Here is a 12440-nt window from a genome sequence, read left to right as displayed (position 1 = left end):
TGCTAACCAACCCAGACTCACTGAAACCTAGGCTCAGAGAGAAACCTTGCCTCAATATATAAGGTGGAAAGCAATTGAGGAAAACTCCTGTTGTGAACATAGAGCCTCTATGTGTATGTACACACACATACATGTATACCTGCACACATGCAAACACACATCATGTGCACATACAGTGTGCACATGGAATGAGGAAGGGAGAAGGAAGAGAGAGGAAAGAGGGAAAGAGAAAGCAATGAAGGATGAATGTGATCAAGATATACATACCATACGTATGGTAATGTCATAATGAAACCCATTATTATTTTGTACAATTAAAATATGCTAATGAAAATATGGGAAGAGTTTTCTGTAGCTAGATAACTCCTAAATTAGATCTCTTCTATGTATAAAGGAATTTTTAAATACTATACTCCCAAACTGTGTATTACTATAGGTATAAATGAGGTATTATACAAATAAATATAAGATCTAAATTGTTTTCATGTGCCACCTAAGAATTTTTCTGTTTATAATTACAGATTAATTTTCTCAATGTATGTCTATAACTGTCTGTCATTCCTAACTATGTCATTCCTGTGCATCTAACAGGTTCTGAAAGGTCTCAATCTGAAGATTAAGGCTGGAGAGACAGTAGCTTTGGTTGGTCCCAGTGGCAGTGGCAAGAGTACAACAGTGCAGCTTCTGCAGAGGCTGTATGATCCAGAGGATGGCTGTGTAAGTGCAGACTGTGGGGAAAAACCATGTAGGAGGGGCTGTGCAGCTTCTGTAGAGGCTGTATGACCCAGAGGATGGCTGTGTAAGTGAAGACTGTGGGGAAAAAAGCATGCAGGAGGGGTTGGGGAGATGGCTCAGTGTTTCAGAGCTTGCTGTGACATCGAGAGGTGCTGTATCCCTAGCACCTACATAAAACTTGTGACTTGCACATCTGCAATTCCAGTGCCAGAGAACTGGATCTCTGGCTGGCTGGCCAGCAAGGGTGGATGAATGGGTGCGCTCCAGGTTCCCTAAGAGATCCTATCTCAAAAATTAAGGAGGAAATTGATCCAGGAAGAGACCCAACCACTGGTCCCTATGCACACATATGACCATCCCAAACACTGGTCCCTATGCACACACATGTGCACATACCCAAACACTGGTCCCTATGCACACATATGAACATCCCAAACACTGGCCCCTATGCACACACATGTGCACATAACCAAACACAGGTCCCTATGCACACACATGTGCACATAACCAAACACTGGTCCCTATGCACATATGTGTGCACATTCCAAACACTGGTCCCTATGCACACACATGTGCACATAACCAAACAGTGGTCCCTATGCACATATGTGCACATACCCAAACACTGATTCCTATGCACACATGTGAACATCCCAAGTACAGGTCCCTATGCACACACATATGCATATACCTAAACACTGGTTCCTATGCACATGTGTGTACATACCCAAACACTGTTTTCTATACACACAGCATGCACACACATTAACATGTACACATGTACACAAAAAGAAAAAAATACTAATTCTTAATGTTTCTAGTTAACACTACATTGTCTTTAAAAGAAAACTTGTTCAGAACTTTGTATGCTAATATTGACTAAATAAATTACCGAATCAGTCAGTGTAAAGAAGTGTTGATTCTCACACAAATGCCAGGGCTGTGAGGAATGGAGTCTCTGATGGCCACATCCAACTCTGTCTCTGGAATATGTTGAGCTACCTAAGAAGACAGAGAAGGAACTTTTACCTTTTGGGATTGAATAAAATATTGAGAAATAAAAAAGGCTAGAACCTTATAGACACCATCAGTCTTAAAACAAAGCTCATGGCATCTGTCTATATAACATTTGTAGCACCTACAGTGTTTGTGTATGTGTGTCTTATTAACAACCTTATTAATATTAGTTTGTGGTTTCATTGGATTTTAAGTTAATTAAAATTTCTTGAAGATTTGTTAGTTCCAATCTACCAGAAAAAAAACCTATTGGTGTTATCCATACCATAAATATGTTTACTAAAATATAGCGAGTCTTGGCTGAGATACTACTTCTCAGTTTATTCTTTGGATTAAGAAGACAGTTGAAAGCCAACACCTTGGGCAGCATCATAGCCTGCTTGGTTCTTTGGTATGGCAGATCACCGTAGATGAGAATGACATCCGAGCCCAAAACGTGCGGCATTACCGAGAGCAAATTGGAGTGGTCAGACAAGAGCCAGTTCTGTTTGGGACCACCATCGGTAACAATATTAAGTTTGGGCGCGAAGGCGTAAGTGAAGAGGAAATGGAACAGGCAGCGAGGGAGGCAAACGCCTACGACTTCATAATGGCCTTTCCTAAGGTGAGATTTTGCTGCCTGGGTTCTCAAAATCCACCCAGAGTACCTGTGGGCTCCGCAAAGCCTAGGGTAGGCCAATTCACATTACACTGTGGGTTCATATGGAGAGTATTTTAGATGCAGCATCTGCAGACCGAGAAACGTGCTAAAGTCCAAAAGAAGGAAGACGTCAGTAAAAAGCCAATCGCGAGAGGTAAGTTTAATTTTTCTGCATGTCACTGTACCCGAAAAAGAAAAAAATAATATCTATGTTAAAGCAGGACAAAGAAATTTGAGAAAATCAGGAGCGCAAGCTGAGAACAAACGTTGGTTTGTACCTCCATCTAGTGGTTAGGAGTAGAAATGGCATACTCACACGCTGTCAGGACTGTTGTGCTAAGATGAGGTTCTTCTAAAAGTTCAAGGAACGAACACTGTATTAAAAATGTAGAACTGTAAAGAGATGTGATAAATTTGAAATTCTTGGAAGCAAGAAAAGCAGTAATGAACATAGTGTGATAGTTTTTAAACCATTTACCTATCTTTCCTGAAGTTTAAGTTCATTAGAGCCACCTGATAATTGTGGTTGTACCCAATAAGATATAAAAAAAACTTACACTTGAAATTAAATTACATCTGCAATCCATCACTCCAGAGGGTCACAATAATAAAAGCATTAATTTTGAAGGACACACTTAAAAACCACACTGTGTACATTGTAACAAAAAAAAAAACTCTTTTTTTTAATAATGTTTATTATGCCATGATTTAACATAGTGATTAACATAGCATGCAGGCCAGCAAGATCACTCGGGGCTTGAAGGTTCCTTTCCTTGGTTGAGAAGCAGCACATTGCCCTTTGTTGGTCTTTTATTCCTTTCAGTGAATTTCCTCAAATGCACAGTGCTCTCCCACCTCTCACTTAGAATTCAAGAGCATTTCAACCTGACTCTGCAAGTTGGTATTTACTTTACTAAAAGAACATATATAAACATGTCCTTTGCGGTAAATTTAATAGTAAGTCACAATGCTGTAATCCAAAGAATAAAAGGAGAAACTAAAGGTTAGTGTGATGAATGCCAATGTTCACAGGCATAGTCACTGGGGGGTGGCCGGAGGCGGACGGGGGTGGGGGGGAAGAACATGAGAAAGGGGAGAAAAAGAGGGAGTAAGAAAAGGAGAAAGAGAAGGGAGTAGAAGAATGAAGGGAGGGAGGAGGACAGAGACAGAAAGACAGAGAATCAGCAGCAAAAGCCATTCTTGACCTCACAGTCACTGAAAAGTTGGCCTTAAGGGAAACTATGAACCCCTTGTGCCTATGGATTTAATAGCTTGGAAGAGGGACGGTCAACCCCTTCAAAGACACAAACTACCAAACAAATTCAAAGAAAAAGCAAATAATGAGCCCAAGTATTCTTACAAATCAACTAAATTTTTGAATAGTGGTGAAAGTTATAAAAAAAAATTTAAAGCTCTCACAAGTCTTCAAAATAAATTTTCTTCAGAATACATTTAATAAAAGATGAGGCAAAACAATAAAAGAAGTCCTAAATACATTGTGTTTTATTTATTAAAGAGTCAGTTGTTTTTAAGGTTGTATATTCTTCCCAATTTAACCTATAAATGTGGTTCTTTGCCAATTAGAGAATTCCATGACTGCTCTGTATATGTGTAGAAAGTGATGGATAGACTCCCAAATATTTTTGTATTTATAAAATCAAAATGTGAATATAGATGAAACAGCTTTAAAAACAGCAATGTTAGCACACACTCACAACATCTTCTTCCAGGCAACAACCAATACAGTAGTAGAGGAACGTCTGTGGACAGGGAGAACAGCAGGGCAAACACTCAAGACAGGACCATGTATCAGTTAAGTTTTAGCAAGGCTAATAAAATTAATCAGATGAAAGCCAAAAAATTAAGCAAATGGTACTGGAACAAGATGTCCAACGAGCTGTGGTTTTTTGCATTACACCACAAATAAAATTAACTTGACATATATCTTAAAGCAAAATATTAGCTTGTATTTCAAAAATAAAAGTGTAGAAGATCACTTAGAGAGCTGAGGCAGGAGAATCACCATTTGGAGGCTAGCCCACACTGCATACAAAGTACGGAACCAGTCTGAACTAGTTGGTAAAACAGTCTCAAAATAATAATTAATAGATTTAATACCTTAGCAGAAAGAAGACAATCATGATGTTGAGGTAAGCAAAGAACTCTTAGGAAGCTATGTGCTGCTCTCTAAAGTGGTAACACAGAGGCTACTGAGATAATTCAGCAGTTAATGGCATTTGCTGCTTGTAGTGGCTATTCCTGGTTGTCAACTTGACTATATTTGGAATAAACTACAATCCAGAATTGAAAGGCTCACCAGTCAACCTTATCTGGAGGCTTGGAGATAGAAGTTTATGATCTGGATCTTGGTATGGAGATCTTGAGTCTTAGTTGGCTATGGATTCCAGAAGATTAAATGTCTGAGTTCAAGGTCATCTGGGATTAAAGGTGTGGTGGAACACGCCTTTAATCTGGGCTACACCTTCTGCTGGAGACAATATAAGGACATTGGAAGACGGGAGTCTTGCTCTTGCTCCTTTACCTGCTTGCCGTGTGAGACTGAGTAACTGCTAGATCCTTGGACTTCCATTCACAGCTGCTACTGAACCATTGATGGGAATTGGGACTGTAAGTCATCAATAAATTCCTTTACGATATAGAGACTATCCATAAGTTCTGTGACTCTAGAGAACCCCGACTACTACACTGCTCTTCCAGAAAGACTCAAGTTTGGCTCCTAGCACACATATTATAACTCTAGTACCAGGGGACCACAACCTTCTTCTGGCTTCCCTAGGCATTTAGACACATGCAAAGAGTTGCTTAAGGTTTGTTTGTTTGTTTTTTAAATAAATCTTTTAGAAAAATATGTAAAGAACTGGAGAGATAGCTACACAGTTGAGTACTGGCTGCTCTTCCAGAGATCCTGAGTTCAATTACAACCACATGGTGGCTCATAACCATCTGAAGTGGGATCTGATGCCCTCTTCTGGTATGTCTGAAGACAGCTACAGTGTACTCATGAAAGGGGGGGAGGGGGGGAAGGAAGGAAGTAAAGAAGGAAGGAAGGAGGCAATCAAAAGAAAGAAAGAGAGAGAGAGAGGGAGGAAGGAAGAAAGAAAGGAAGGAAGAAAGGAATGAAGAAAGAAAGGAAGAAAGAAAGATTTTTTTTAAAGTATTTATCTTTAAAAAGAAAAAAGTATAAACCGTCCAAGTATGTGATTGCAGTTGTCATCCCAGTATTCAAGAGACAAAGGAGGCAGTGGCAGAAAAATGTCAAGTTTGAAAAGAGCCTGACCATGTCTCAAAAGAGGGGTGGGAATATGGTCAAGATACATTATATAAATTTCTGAAAAATAATTAAAAAAAAAAAAAAACTGAGACTAAAGGCTGAGGATGTAACTTGTTGTGGAGTGTTTGAAGAGGTGCACAGGCCCTGAACTCCTCCCTCAAGAAGAGGAAAGAAACAATAACAACAACAAATAAAAAAAAATACAAACTGGATTAAATTAAATTAAATTAAAACCTTCTTTCAAAGAACATCTTGTAGAAAATTAAAAGGTTAGATACACCATACAAGAAAGAGTTCCAAATGTCTCTACCTGACCAGCGCACAAATCCAGACTATTTAAAAACTGATACAATCAGAAACAAAGAAAAACTAAGACTTCAAAAAAATAGAACCTCAAGTTTGCCAAAAGATGTACTAAATGAGCAATATACATGTAAAACCTGAACATTTTTACTAGTCATCAAGAAAAGCTGAAAAAGCTGCAGTCAGATGTGATTTCACACTTACTAGAATGGCCAAAGTGAAAAAGACTTGCTAAAGTAACTTGGTGCTGATATAAGCACATGGACCACTCCTCCCATCTGAAAAGAACAGCAGTTGATAAAGCAGTCTGCCTGCCAGACTGTTAGACATATGATCAGGACAGCTCACTATTTCTATGTATCGTCAACCACTAGAAAAGAAAATATAATCACAAATTATCTTTTTCATGAATATTCATGGGAGCTTTATTCATAATAATCAAAAACTTGGAAATAAGTACTGTAATGAGTTAACAAGTTATTACCAAATGAAATACAGGGTTCCCGGTTAAATTTAGATATCAGAGAAACAATGAATTTTTAAGCTTAGATATGTCAACCATTTACTGAAATTCAAATTTAACTGGCCTCAGTAGGGCTTGGGGGTGTTTTTGTTTGATGAGGCTGCACCTGAGAGCCCAAGGGAGATTGACATTGTGGAGCCACATGAGCACACCACTCAACAGATCATGAGCATATTTCAAAACCACCCCTAGCAAAGGATATTGAAGAAGGGAAGGACAGGCTACTTCAGGGATGTGGGCTGTGGTAGGGACCACTGGCTCCAGCAGATGCTCCTACACCCAAGTACACTGGACTCAGTAAAGGACAGAGCGGCAGAGCTTGAAGCTGGGAGCAGAAGCCACAAGTGAAGGAGGAGTTGTCATTTAGATGGATTAGGGTCCTAGAGGGTAGACAGAATCTAAATATGTTGTATATGTGTATGAGATCACCAAAGGAAAAATGAAAAAAACCAAAAACCCACAACACCACTACATGAACTGAGGATACAACTCAGCAGAGAGTTTGTCTAGCATGCAAGAAGCCCTGGGTTCGATTCCCAGCACCATATAAATGCAAACTTGATGTCCCATGCGTGTAATCCCAGCACTTGGAAGGTCAAGACAGGATGACACAAGAAGAGTCCAAGGTCATTCTGGGCTGCATGGCAAATCTGAGGCTATCCTGGGCTGCATGAGAAGTTGTCTTTAAAAAATAGTAGATAAATTTGCACTGTCAAAATCAAATATAACTATTTTGAAGCAAGATCAGAGTTGGACTGAGAAGGACCCCGAGAAGATTTCGTAGGTCACTGTAGTGCTAATTTATTTGCCAAAACAAAAACAAAAACAAAAAACAGAGCTATATCCATAAAATATGTCCTGTGCATAATTATTCTACAATAAGACTACATTTTTTTAAAAAAATTCATCCTTTTTAAAATTTGTTTTATGTGTATGAGTGTTTGCCTGCAAGTTTGCACACTACGTGGGTCCGTGGAGGTCAGAAGAAGACATCGGATTCTTAAGAACTGCAGTTACAGATGATTGTGAGCAACCGATGGATTCTAGGAGCCAAATGTTCATCCTCTACAGAAGCAGCCGGTGCTCACAACCACTGAGCCATCACTCCAGTCCCAAAAGTGAACTTTTTAAAACTAGGAGTAAAAAATAAGTCTCTAAAAATGGAAGGTCTAGAAAGAATATTTGAACTTCTATCCTTAGGTGTGCCATAACCCAATAGAATGTGACTACTACAGACCACAGGTACGAGAAGTTACCCACTGTAATATAAAAATATTCAATTTGTTAACAATGTGTTCATCAAGAAATAAAAATAATAGAGAGGGCCTTAAATGGTTCCCAAGACTGAAAAATGTTTTAGGAAAAAAATAAAGCTTTTAAAAAATAAATTGTGGAAAGTTTGGTTCAGTCTGTTGGGGTTTTGTGTGTTTTTGGTTTTTGGTTTTGGTTTTTGTTGTTGTTTCTGTTGTTGTTGTTGTGGTTGTGGTTGTTGTTTTGAGACAGAGTCTCTCTACAGAGCCCTGCCTGTCCTTGAACTCCAGACATAGACCAGATTGGCCTGAACTCACAGAAATCTATCTGCCTCTGCCTCCTGAATGGTGGAATTAAAGCTGTACACTACCACACCTGGTCTTTTGGTTTTGTTTTTGAGGCAGAGTCACCTGTAGGCCAGGTTGACATTGAATTCAATGTGCAGTTGAGGATGGCTTTGGACTCCTGGCCATCCTGCCAGTGTCTCCTCCTCACTAGGTTTACAGATGGGCATCACTACACCCAGCTAAGTGGAATTCACTTTTGTCTTACTACTTTTCAGAGTCCCCAAAGGACATATCAAATTACCAAAAAAACACTACTACAGTAAATGCTTTCACAGATTTTTTAAAAACTATTCTGGGGTCATCTAAAAGAGATTTGAAAACTCACTCCTATAAAGAATTTTTCTAATAATCCTTCTTTCTGGGTATCTGGTTTGGTCCTAAGTCACCTTTGCTCGTTCTCTTTGTTAGAACTTTCCCTCAGAGATGTTTGTTTTTATAATGATCAAATCAAAGACACCGAATGGCCATGATAAAGCAATCATGAAGCTGGTATCAAAGCACAAATGTGCCTGCCATTTCCTCCTCTAATCATTTACCACCTTTCTATGTGTGTGCTTTTTCCTCTCTATATCTCATTAGAAATTTAACACACTAGTAGGGGAAAAAGGAGCTCAAATGAGTGGAGGCCAGAAACAGAGAATCGCCATTGCTCGAGCGCTAGTTCGAAACCCCAAAATTCTGATCTTAGATGAGGCTACATCTGCCCTGGACACAGAGAGTGAGTCACTTGTTCAAACTGCGCTGGAGAAGGTAAGTGGGCAGAATCATTTCTGAGTTCCACATTCCTGGTTCACTATTGTTTTTAAGTACAAAAAGTACAGATTTGGGATTCTTTGGACACCAGATAGTAGTTTCCAGGGTTCCTCTGGTGTGGCTCCAGGATGTTACTTGGAGAAATAAGTCTATAGTTGGCATTCAGACATATACATATGCATGCACATGCACACACACACCTCACATATGCAAGCCATCAATCTGTACACCCCTCCATTCCAGCAGGTCTTATCTGCACATAGCAACAACACCCTGATCAAAGAAACAGCAGTGGGCATCTTTTGCTTCGTCCATTCACACTAATGGAATTTTTCTCTCCTCTAACCATTTTTCTTCTTTAATGCCTCCCAAGGGTCATTCTAAAGTCTCATGTTTCATGACAGTGGCCAGCGCTATTTGAGGAAGATAATTGGAAGTCAAGGCTTCTCTATTTGAAGTGAAATTGTGTTAATGTGTAAACAGCTCCTGATAATTAGCAAAGAAAAGATGGCTCCCATACGAAAATGGGCAAAAGATCTGGGCCATTCACAAAACAGTTTCACGTTTTCACTAACCAGTCAAAAAGTTATTCATCTTCATTATTCATTAGGAAAATGTAAATAGAAGTTTAAATATAATAACACTCATCTATCAGGCACCATTGTTGGATTGTCCTGACCTTGGACCTCTATATACTGGGACATCCCCCTATAGTAGCTCCTTTTGAGGTGTACAAATGATAGATATCTATAAATTTGTTCACTAAATAAACACATGAAAGAATGTATATGTTATAGAAAACAAACTAACTAAACACAACTCAAATCCAGTTATCAATAGAATGGATAAATTATATCCATACAGTAAAATACGTTGTAGGTATAGGAAGCAAAATGGTTAGACTCAAAGCCATGAATACATGGACAATCAAGTGTATAGATTGCAGATTCCATTTATATAAACACACACACACAGGTTACTGGGAATAAAATGGTCCCTTTGGTGGGTGAGCAGTGACTGTCACAAGACAGGGCAAATGTTGGCTTCTAAATACTGGTAATGGCATGCCCATGTGAGCTGGATAAATTCAGTTTGAAATGTATCTATCAATGCCCTTATGTGTACCCATCTATGTGCTAATAATTGTTGTAAGTCAGATTAAAACACATTTAACCTTAAGTCTGCACATAACTTGTCAAAAAACATGCTCATTTGAGAGATGACAATGAGTTTAAATCTTAGATATATTTTGCTCTTATGATTAGATAGCTCAAAAACTCTCGTTAGGTTTCTTTCTAGAGCTAAGATACTATGGTTATGGTTTTTATTTAAAAAAAAAACACAGCATTTGGAACAAATTACTTTTTTTTATATTCTAATTTCTACTAGCCCTTCTAATCTGCTGAGTATCTGATTTTCTATATCCCAGGGTGAGATTCTTTGTAAAATAATTGTGAAAATAAGTTGCCCTGACTATTGTACAAGTTATCTCTAACACTCTTCTGTTTATTTTCCATATCTTTTGTTTGGTAGGCAAGCAAAGGCCGGACAACAATTGTGGTAGCACACAGGCTCTCCACCATTCGTGGGGCAGACCTGATTGTGACAATGAAGGATGGCATGGTGGTGGAGAAAGGGACCCATGCTGAACTAATGACAAAGCAGGGGCTGTACTACTCCCTCGCCATGGCACAGGTAGACTATGGGTTGTTAAGTGTGCATGTTTCTTTGTAAAGTAAGAAGCAACAAGGCAGGGCAGGGTTACATTCCCCACAGAATGGCTTCAAAGACTACAAGGTGTGGGATAATGCTGAGAAGAAAGCCAGAGGGATAAGACAGCAATGCAGAGATTAAAAAGACAAACAAACAAAACACCCACTTGGTTGTGCAACTGAATGGTAAAGCTTAGCCTTTCATGAAGAACAATGAATGCTGGGAGAATAATGGTGGGAGAGACAGTGTGGAAGAGATATCAGCAGTTCTTAGAAGCCTGTCAGAAAAGCCAGGGATTGCGGGGGGCGGCGGGGGGGGGGGGGAGTTCTAAAATGTGAAGTGCAGCAGATAGTGCGCAGGTAAATTTCTGCAGCTCATTGGCCTACCAATCTAGCCAAACTCATAAACCCGGATTCATTGAAAGACCCTACCTCAAAAAGTAAGATGGAGGAAGCAATGGGGGAAGACACTCAATTTTAACCTCTGTCCTACACACATACACACACACACACACACACACACACACACATATACTCATGACACAAAGGCATGCATGCAAGCATGTATACCCACATGTTCACACATACACACTTACATATAAAGACACTGGGTGGGTGAGATGGCTCAGCTGGTAAGAGCACTGACTGCTCTTCCAAAGGTCCTGAGTTCAAATCCCAGCAATCACATGATGGCTCACAACCATCCATAATGAGCTCTGACACCCTCTTCTGGTGGGTCCGAAGACAGCTACAGTGTATATATAATAATAAATAAGTCTTTTTAAAAAAATTAAAAATAAAAACACATGTACACACTAAAAAAAAAGAAAAGGAAGAAAGTACAACCTACTTGATTAACTTCTTGATTTTGATTTCATTTTATATTTGTCTCTATTCTGTGTTTCTTTTAAAATTAAAGCTAGATGTTATTTGACAATTGAATCTTCATGATTTTTTATTCCTTAGGGCACTGGTTCTCAATCTTTCTAATGCTGTGACCCTTTAATACAGTTCATGTTGTGGTAAACCCCCCCCCAAAAAAAACCTATTTCATGTTACTTCATAACTGAGATTTTACTACTGTTATGAATTATAATGTAAATATCTGAAATGCAGGATATCTGATATGGGACCCACAAAGGGATCGGACTCACAGGTTGAGACTCAACCTTAGAGGAATCAGCTCATGAAGTCACAAAATTCAATATTTCCAAACCAATATAACTAGTAAGAAAAGGACATATTGGAGGCCAAATTTCTCACTTTTTGAGTCTTTTTTTTTTCTTTCTCAGGGTTTCTCTGTATAACCCTGGCTGTCCTGGAACTCATTCTGAAAACTAGGCTGGCCTCGAACTGAGATCCAACTGCCCCTTGCGAAGTGTTAGGATTGAAGGCATGCATCGCTGCTGGCTCTGCTTCCACCCCCAGCCACTTTTTGAGATTTTTAAGAACCATTTTTAAGAACTATTATACTCTCTTTGGAATAGCACATCTTTTGTTTTTCATTATAATTAAACTGAAAGTCCATTGCTAGGCCTTACGTTAAAGGGTTTCACATTGTAAGAAAATCAGAGATAATACATTTGTATTATAGTTGTGTAAAATATTTTAACACCTTCTTTGAAGTATATTAGTGTTCTCAGATAACCAAAACTGTGTCAATTCACACAGATTGTATTGTATTCTTATTGTATTCTTAACGCTCAATGAGCACACATGAGCAAATAATTCTTTTTTCAAATTCCGGATGCATTTATTTGCTACTGCTGACTGTAGAGTCAAAATTAGTCATTCTGAAAATTCATGACCATTACAATGGCAAAGCTAAAGCTGTTAAATATATATATTTATATATATATATATATAT

At 38.7% G+C, this 12440-nt stretch overlaps 1 protein-coding gene across 1 annotated transcript in view; it reads left to right on the top strand.

The window, feature by feature from the left end:
* Positions 1-12440, top strand: part of Abcb5 (ATP binding cassette subfamily B member 5) — a 94711-nt gene that overhangs the window by 35492 nt on the left and 46779 nt on the right. Inside the window, exons 12-15 of the mRNA XM_021179221.1 lie at positions 592-717; positions 2153-2356; positions 8688-8858; positions 10395-10556. Coding sequence (XP_021034880.1) covers positions 592-717; positions 2153-2356; positions 8688-8858; positions 10395-10556 — 663 coding nt within the window. The remainder of the gene's footprint in view (positions 1-591; positions 718-2152; positions 2357-8687; positions 8859-10394; positions 10557-12440) is intronic.

Source organism: Mus caroli, chromosome 12 (assembly GCF_900094665.2).
Source record: "Mus caroli chromosome 12, CAROLI_EIJ_v1.1, whole genome shotgun sequence".
In the NCBI taxonomy this organism is placed as follows: Eukaryota; Metazoa; Chordata; class Mammalia; order Rodentia; family Muridae; genus Mus; species Mus caroli.
This window is presented reverse-complemented; position numbering and strand designations above follow the sequence as displayed.